Source organism: Mauremys mutica, chromosome 2 (genome assembly GCF_020497125.1).
Source record: "Mauremys mutica isolate MM-2020 ecotype Southern chromosome 2, ASM2049712v1, whole genome shotgun sequence".
Taxonomy (NCBI): Eukaryota; Metazoa; Chordata; order Testudines; family Geoemydidae; genus Mauremys; species Mauremys mutica.
Window position 1 is genome coordinate 143,469,280 of NC_059073.1, and position 9,073 is coordinate 143,478,352.

The following is a 9,073-nucleotide window of genomic DNA, read 5'->3' on the forward strand; positions in this document are numbered from 1 at the left end:
GGCAAATAATTGCCTAGACATATCTCCAACAGCCTCCACTCCGGTGCTTTATTCCTGAGCAACACCATCATATTTTAATTATGGGGTGGGAGTAGATATATACCGTTTTTTATTGTAACTGACAATATTTAGTTATTTAAAAAAAACTCATAGAAGAAATGAAAAATAATACATCTAACAGGAAAGTCCTGACAGGGAACAAAACAGGCCTGAACACATTCAAATCCAATGTTTCTAGAAAGCATCATTTTTACCCTCTCTTCCTAGGAGGCAAAGCAAGTGTTTCTGGACTCTCATAAATAAGCTGATTTCATTTTACGGTGAGAAGCCGAGTTCCTGTCTCTGAGATCCCAGCACACACAAGTCATAGCGAGACAGTAAAATGTTAACCATTCATGCTCCAGAGGTCATTCTTCACAGGTAACAAGACTAGACATCAGGCAATAAAATCCAACGGTCTGTTGAATCCGCCTTTTCTGTTCATGTACTGCCTGTGATGAGAGGAAAGAAATCAGCATAGTTAGAACTTAATTGTCTGTACCTGTGATGAGCTTTAGCGGCTCCAACCTACTCATATAGGATTGGTGTTTTTTAAAGTGCTGGTGGAAATCCAGCACAGGTTGGCTGGGACAGAACGCTGCTGCCACTCTATGACAACTTGTTTGTGCCTTGTGTGACGTGAGCTGGGTGTTCTCGAGAAATACCAAAGAGGATTGGCACTAACTGGCATGTCTGATGGGAGTCTCAGCAAAGAAGTCATGATTGAATGAGCCATGGAGAACTCACCCAACCACTGGAGCTAATCACTATGGTCAGGTCTACACCAGCAAACCCTCAAGTCTAGATTGAGTTTATATTGGCCAAAAGGCGGGGGGAGGGGGGCGCGCTTTGCCAGTACAGCTTTTCCTGATGTAGTGAGCAAAATAAGTTATACCAACAAAGGCACTTTTATGCCTGTATAACTGGATCTGCACTAGGGCTTTTGCCAGTTTAGAAATATCGATAAAACAGGCAGCACACTCCTGCTATATTGGCAAAAGATTCTAGTGCAAACTTGGCTTATGTCAGGCTGAGGCATATTGGTTTGGGAGCTTGCCATGCCGTTGCCAGGCTGTTCGTGTTCAATGGCTAAAGGACCTCAGTCCCCAGGGCCATCAATACAATATGTTTCACAGATGCTTAGGTTTAACTTAGAGATGCAGGGTGTTCAAAAGAGAAGGTAGGCTACATTTTTTAGGCAGTTACAAGAAGCAGAGGGAGACGATTCCTGGGGTGCAGTGACATTCTGTACCACTCTAGCCAAGTATTTACACTGCGTTTATTGCCACAGCATCCGAGTGCTGTAGAAAGTTACATATATCGAAACAGGGAGCGAGTGCACCTTTGTTCTTTGGGTCACTCCTCTCTCCATTAGCAATGGAGCTTTACAGAAACTAGAGGCAAGAAACATAACTGTTTTGAGTAGTGTATAGAAACGTATCTGTTTTGAGTAGTGTATAACAACTGCTTAGATGTAAAATCAACAAGCACTCCTCAACACAGATGAGAATGACCTCTCAGTCAATAAACCTCGAGACCGCCACACTTCTCACCAGAACTACAAAGCCTTCTCTGAATCAGATTGTCCTGGAAAAGAAATTACATCTCCTCCAACGTACCCATGCAGACATCAATATTACAGCCTCCAAATCAAAGCAAGTCTGCCCAAGTGGTAGAAACACAAACCTGTACTTTCTCTTCTGTGACACGTTTATAGCGTAGGCATTTACAGAGCCATCCACTTTCTTCCCCTGAAAGATACAATGGGAAAGAGAGCTCCAAAACTCGGTGTGCTTTACAGAGAACTGTTTAGGAAGAGGCACAGAAACCCCAGGGCATAGGTTGTGGAGCTAGGATCAGCACATCTAATCGAGTGTATGTCCTTCTTAAGAAAGCCAACTTGAAACCAGAGACAAGGTGAGTGCGATATTGTCTTTTATTGGACCAACTTCTGTTGCCAAGCGAGACGCGCTTGCAAACTTACACAGACCTGAAGCCTACAACAACACCGCACGCAAGTTGAAACCAGTTAGTAGCAACTTTCTAGGTCTTTGCCAGGTTAGTCTTACAATGCAGATGAATGGAACTAATCAAGCAAACCCCCTTTGCAGAAGCAATAACTATAGACCTAATCACTTGCCTAGGGTCACATCATATCACAAAGCTCAGTTTTAACTCCCCCATCTGCTTCCATAAAGAACAATGGCAGGATACAGCTTTGTCTAACCAAGGCTGTAGCATGGATGGGAGACACTGATGGAACATGTTTTTATACATTGTAACCAGGCCCTCCCAGGGCTCTGAGTAAAAGGCGTCTTAGTATCCATCAGGAATAGGAAGGATGGTTAGTGGATAGGGCACTTGACTGTGACTCGGGAGACCTGGGCTCAGTTTCTGGCTCCGCTGCAGGCTTCCTGTGTGATCCTGGGCAAGTCACTTAACCTCTGTGTGCCACAGTGCCTCATCTGTAAGATAGGGATGATACCACCCTCCCTCCCAGGGGAGTTCTGAGGGGCAAATAATGATTACAAGGTGCTCAGACTCTATAGCGTGAGTGGTGTATAGACAGATACTACAGTTATGATTCAATTAGCGCCAATAGGGTAGTAAACACTATGATCAGTATTAAGTGTTTGCAGGATCACACCCTTAGGGAGAAGTACACAGTCACGCTGAAGGACTGATCCAAGCTCTGCAACTAATAGCCAGGAGCTAGCTGATTAAAGCAGCAGAGGCAAGCAACGAGAAAATAAAATCAAGACATCCGCATTTTTCCACAATAGAAGCCAATATAAGAAGCCCTGCTCCCTAGGAAACCCAAAGGGTTTAACATGTCACATGAAAGCCAGTACCATTACAAACACAGCACCACACTGAGGTATCTGTTTAAGTTCCAGGGCAACACTCCCTCTGTCCCAGCACAGCACTGACTTGGCCCCACCTTACTTGTCTTGTGAGGGCTCAGGGGCTCACAGCCCAAGGGGGCAGGGCTGCCAATCATGACCAGTATGTTGAAGTCCCATGCTAATTCTGTATTACAAGATGAATACTGGCTCTCTTCTGTAGTTCCTATCGACAATACCCTTCTGACGCAACATTTCAACACACCGATGAGTTATTTCTTGCTACTTACTGACAAATTCAAAAGCTGAGACACCGCCCTGTAGCATGGAGAGATTTAATGTTACAGCAAAACAGCTAACCTTCCTCCATCCTCTTGTAAACTTACCAAGATAGCTTGGCTATACCCAAGAATGAATTGTAAATATAATCAAGAAAAAGGCCATGACTTTTTACTCAAGTTCTATGGAACAGTCCACTCACTTTTGTTGTGTCAAAGGATGCAAATCCCATCGTTTTCATCATCTCAATTTCCTCCTCTGTTTTGCCTTCCATATCTTCTTCTGAAAAGACAGAAAGATACAAGAGTCACTGTTGTCGTCCCCCCGCCCACAATATGGCACGTTGGATGGGCTGCACAATACCAGGCAAACCACAACTACTACCTCATCCTGTGTGCATGCTGCCTAATTCATTAACCTTTGTAAAGTGCTTAGAGATCCTCTTAGATTAAAGACACTGTCAGGCCTTAGATCTTGGGATCAGATCTGTAAGGGCTGACTCTTAGGTCTGCATGGAGTCCCTTTGCAGTTAATGGGCTCCATGAAGCTGCAAATGCCTGCCCCCGAAGAACCAATTGCAGAAATACTGGAGTTGCCAGATTCAATCAGACCCAAGGTTTATCTAGTTCTGTATCCTATCTTTGATAGTGGTCAGCACCAGATGCTTCAGAGGAAAATGCCAAAAATCCTACAGTAGGCAGCATAAGATGATCTGCTGCACAAGAAGGTCACAAGTCCTACTAGTTAGTGACTGAATTGTGCCCTAAAGCATGAGGTTTCATATCTCTTCCAGAATGTTTTTTGTGCATTAACTATGACTGAGCACATGAAGTGGGACCTAGGAGGCCAAAGTATTATTAAAAAGGGTTGCACAGGTCCAGGACTGGGGTGCACTCAGAGATGGGAAAAGAAAATTGAGGTAAAATTTGACTAGCACCCGCCTTTAGTAATCCTGGCTTATGCAGTTGCAGAGGCCCTCACTTTCACGGGCATCTACTCCATTTACCAATTTGATTAAAGTCCACTATATTTTAACTGGTTCTCTACACATCAAGGTAAGATAAACACAAAGCCCCAATAGCCAGCTTTGCTTCCCAAGATTAGGACTCTGGTCTGTTACCGGTGATCTGATGCTCTTTGCTTTTGGTGTCTTTGTTTTCTTTCTTTTCATCATCTCGCCTTTCCTTCTGCCGGGACGGGGAAGAAGAGCTGGATCTGTGCCGTCTCGGGGACCTAGAATTTCACACAAGTACAGATTTCAATCCAGCAACAATACTCAACTACAATCCCACCTACAGCTTTTCGTGCGACACCCAGGAAGTAGAAAAATGGTTATGTGGGGTTACAATGGCTGGCATTGTCTTAGACACAGGCAGAGGGAGTGCACAAGGAAACACTATCTGTTGACTCATCTTATCCTTAGACTGTAAACTCTTTAGGGCAGGGACCATCTTTTTGTTCTGAGTTTGTACAGCACCTAGTACAATGGGGCCCTGACCCATGACAAGAGACCACAGGTGCTAAAGCACTCCAAAACAAACAAACGATCAATACAAGAAGGCATAATTTCATCATGTTTGCCCTAGATAAGTAAAGGACAGCACAGGCTGAATATTAGTAGAGAGCCCCCTAATAGTAAGATCTGTCGGACTCTAGAATTGTTTTTTCTTCCTTTCAGCCTGCCCCATTTCCCACACCAAGGGAAGCTAGTATCCCATTACCCTGTTGATATCACAGTAAGAATGACACCAACAGGAACAGTGGGAGAATGGGGCTGTCAGCTAGAAGCTCTGCTTTTTGCCTTCAAAGAATTCAGATATTTTCCCCTCACCTGGATCGCCTCCTGTGCGGGGAACGGGAACGACTCCTCCTCCTATCCCTCTCCCGGGACCTCGAACGCTCCCGTCGCCTCCTCTCCCTCTCCCGGGATGCAGAACGAGAGCGCCTACGTTCTGAAAGAAGCCATGATTGGGGAAAGAAGTGGGGGTGCTGATTAGTGGTGGTTAGCTGGAACTGTCACCATCCTTGTTATAGTTTCAGTAAACCCCTATGTTTATAAGAGAGTATCAGCTACGACTAAACTAATAAAAAAGGGGGGAGGGATTTCTTCCATCCCCTAAACCTCAAGACTTGCTCAGGGGTAAAGAGGATTGCCCTGAGAGCAACAAGAGCAGAGAAGGAAAGATGAGGGACACATGACCATACTCGTTGCAAAATTCTGAGTTGAACTTTTCAGAGGCAGAGAGAGGAAAAACAGTTGAGGCTCTATTACTAAAATAGAAATAGGGTCCCTCCTAACAGACAAGATCCTGGTCAGCGAGCCACTGCCACAGGTGGATTGGATTTTAGGTCCAGCTTATTTCCATTCCTTTAACAGCATGCCCCCTTCCTTTGCTTTGTGGTGCATCTCCCCACCACCCTTGTATCAGGGTAGGGCTCAGAAATCCCCTCTACTGGAAGGAGGCAAAGCTCCCCTGTTACTCCCCATATGCGAGTAGGTTTCCCCTTTGCCCCGTTATCTGGCTTCATGGGGTCCCTCTCCTCGCTGCAGAGCGATCTGTGACTCTCTCCCAGGGCACAGATCAGAGGAGTCCTGCCTTTCTTGGTGGGTGTAATACCTCCCCTCCCCAACAGCGATCCGGTCTCTGGATGATGCGGGTAATAGCTCCCATGTACACACACCCTGGGCAAGGATTTGTACACCTGCTCGTCTCTCTCGGAGGGGAGGAGCTTCCAATGACACCCCCCACCGGGATCGGAGTCCCCACTTCTCCCTCGGGGGAGGGGGGGGGAGAGGGGGAGGAGCTTCCACTGACACCCAGGGCAAAGATCAAGGGCTCCTTCCCCTACTCCAGAGACGTGTTTCCCTCCCACCCCCGCCGTAGGCCGCGGACCAGCGGGTCCCTCCCCAGGGCGGACGGTGCAGCTGAGACATCCCCCCCCCCGCCCCCATTGCAGGGGGTGCCCCGGTATCTCCGGCCCCCTCCCCAGGCACTCACCCCTCCGCGGGGGGGACCTGGAGCGGCTCCGGACCATCCCGCCGAGCCCGCACCTCAGCGGCTCCCTCGGCCTCGGCCCCCAGCCGGCTGGCACATCCAGCAGAAGAACCCTCCGCCGGGCACTTCCGGTGGGCCGTCCCCTTCCGTCCCGCTCCGGCTGCGAACTCGCTCCGCCGCCCTTTGGTTCCGGGCCGATAGGGTTTCCCTGAGCACCTCTTTGGCTTTGGCTTTGGCTTTGGCTTTGGGCTGGGGGAGGGGCCCTCAGGGCACAGCCTTGCCCTTATCCGCCCACCTCACATCAACCAGCTGGCAGGTCCCAACCACTAGGGTTTGTCCCACGTTGCAGTGGCCAGCACACGTGGGCTCAGGGCCTGGCCGTGTTGGAGTTAGCCCCCAGCAAACCCCTAGTGTGGGGTTAGCCCACAGCTTACCTCGGGGATCGTCTGGACTGCACTGGTGGCCACAGATCCCAGCGCAGACAGGACAAAATCCCAGTGTCCGCTCCCCTCCCCGTTGAAGTCCCAGTGCAGCCCCTGCCACCCACGATGAGAGGTGGGGTGAAGCTGGTACAGATTACCAGAGCCCAGCAGTCCGGAAGGAGGCCCGGCTTCCCCAACCCTGTTTAGCTGGTCCGCCCTTGCTGGGGGGCCCCCAAAATTTTTTTCACTGGGGCCCGAACCCATTCTCGGCGGCCCTGGGTGGGAGACATCCAAGGAGTATCTAAGATGCTGGTGATTCAGTAGGTACTTTTTCCTATGAAAGAGTAGTGAGACAATAACCCAGCATAGCATCAGGAGGTGCCATCTTTCAGCGGAGATATAAAACCCAAGGCTTGAATAACTGTGGGCATTAAAGAACCCCCACGGCAGGGCCGGCTCCAGGCACCAGCAAAGGAAGCAGGTGCCTGGAAAGGCCAATAGAAAGGGGCGGCAGTTCATCTGTTGTTGGGCAGCACGTCTGGGCCTGCAGCGGCAATTCGGCGACGGGTCCTTCAGTGCCTCGCTTCCTCTTCGGCGGCACTTTGGTGCCAGCTCAATTGCTCCACTTCAATTGGGTTTTTTCTTTTTTTTTTCTTCGCCGCTTGGGGCAGCAAAAAATCAATTCATGCTACTTTGGGGGTGGTATCATATTCCAGCTGTGTGTTACATGGATTCTTTGAGCTGCTAATTTGGCAGCCTGGCAGAGAAAGACCCATATGAATTCCCACTCCTAAAGAAGGACAAACCGGACTACAGGAACTAGATACAGGGATCTTATGCACTGGTCAGATTGGGCTGACTTATCTCAGCTCATCAGGCTGGTATTTTCTCCAGGGCTTCTGTCATGTGCTTTAGAATCTCCAGCCCTTAAAATTCCAAAGAGAACCTTCAAATTGCGAACCAGATGTAAATCAGTGTCATGATGTCTGCCCGAACAGTGTAAACTACCCTTAGTGAACCGCAATGGAGGTGCACTTCAATGATAGTAAGGTATGTCAACATTGCTGACTACTTCACTGCTAGGCAAAGCTTTCAAGAAAGAAGAGAGACAATTATATTATAAATTGCCGGACAACTTAATCTGAGCAGTGTCTCATTTTGGCGTTGTAAGTGGAGTTTGGGAGAGTAATGCCACGTTGAGTGCTGGTAAACAGGGCCCATGGAAAAGCCTGGAGCCTGTCTTCGAGGAAATGTTCTAAAGCAGCTGGATAGTTCAGAGAACGAGCTAGGTGCACCGGACGTTTGCCTCTATATTGCTGCTTCAGCCCAGCCCACGGCGGTAATGATTAGAAGTTATCTAATAACTGTGAAATCTGTTTGGGAGGTTTCAGTCATTGAGTAGGAAAGCCGCCAGTAGCATTTTTATTGAGCAGTTTCAGCATAGTAGTGAAAGACAGGAAGACTGAACACCCTTCTTCTGCCTGAAGCTGATACCTCCAGCCCAGGCCAGCATAGTGGAAGTGGCTTCATGGGAGGATTTCACTTACCAAAGCAAAAGTCAGATTAAAAGAAAATGTGTTGTAAGTGTTATGGTGAAAGTTTATTTCATTTGCTGCTGTTCCAGAGCTATCAAAGGGGAATAGCATTTTTACAATGAGCCTCTGGTCCTGACATCACTCAGGCTGGACTTGCACAGGCCTAAAGAGAGAACCATACCCACACTGAGTGTAGTTGCTTTAATACAGTAATATCCATTCAGAAAAGAAGAGCGTATACAATCATCTGTATGCAGGGACATGCAGTTTTAACAAAACTCTAACCCAATGCAAATAAAGGGCTTGGAAATCACACCACAAAAAATCACTTTAAAACAGCAGGATGACTTGGGCATTGAAAGATTAAAAACCAAAACAGAATATAAAATTGCAAAGGAAAACCCCCCAGGAAACAAACTGCAAATCTGAATGTCCCGCTCACTGGAAAAGTGTATGTCGACATACAGAAAAAAATATAGCTTTCAAGTAATTATGCACAGATACAGGATCCCAGGGTCTAAGTAGCAATAAAGTTATTTACACCAGAACCCTAATGTAAAACTTCACAATATTAGCAAAAGGCCAAACACTGGGGCTTATTTACAGAGAAAGACATTAAATAGCACTTTCAAGCAACGATTGTCAGACACAGACATTTCACTTTAACAGCCCAACTGATATACAGAACATTGTACCTTACTTAGTTTGGTTATTGTTAATATACCGATCAGGCTACCCTGGGTTACTACACATTTTAGTGTACTGTTACCCTCAGCCAATTTGCTGCGACAGGCAAAGCATAAAGAGCTAGTTTGAAGGATGGCAAACACCTGCTTGTGGATTTGAGGCAGGCTCACCTGTCAATCAGCAAGGGAAATCTGATGTTATTTGGTATTTCCATTGGTTTGATGTTACCTGTTAGCCATTTCCATTGCTTTAGCAGCCCTGCTACGTCCATA

General features: G+C 47.3%; 1 protein-coding gene across 2 annotated transcripts; it reads right to left on the reverse strand.

Annotated features, from left to right (window-relative positions):
- Window positions 1-24: 24 nt before the first annotated feature.
- SNRNP27 (small nuclear ribonucleoprotein U4/U6.U5 subunit 27) lies at window positions 25-6,359 on the reverse strand. Of its 2 annotated transcripts, XM_045002972.1 has the most exons (6): window positions 6,161-6,354; window positions 4,993-5,113; window positions 4,282-4,394; window positions 3,364-3,443; window positions 1,726-1,790; window positions 25-491 (listed from the first exon to the last, which is right to left on the reverse strand). In XM_045002972.1, exons 1-6 carry the CDS (start codon window positions 6,195-6,197, stop codon window positions 437-439), a joined length of 471 nt encoding a protein of 156 aa, XP_044858907.1. In that variant the 5' UTR covers window positions 6,198-6,354; the 3' UTR covers window positions 25-436. The 2 variants fall into 2 exon arrangements, with proteins under 2 accessions (XP_044858907.1, XP_044858909.1); XM_045002974.1 differs by lacking the exon at window positions 1,726-1,790 and having other exon boundaries at window positions 6,161-6,359.
- Between the last annotated feature and the right edge of the window lie 2,714 nt (window positions 6,360-9,073).

Coding starts and splice junctions, on each gene's coding strand:
- SNRNP27 (XM_045002972.1), bottom strand. CDS start 6,197: ATGGTCCGGAGCCGCTCCAGGTCCCCCCCGCGGAGGG. Junction 5,114..6,160: donor CAGGTCCCCCCCGCGGAGGG/GTGAGTGCCTGG, acceptor GGCTTCTTTCAG/AACGTAGGCGCTCTCGTTCT. Junction 4,395..4,992: donor CCGCACAGGAGGCGATCCAG/GTGAGGGGAAAA, acceptor GTGAAATTCTAG/GTCCCCGAGACGGCACAGAT.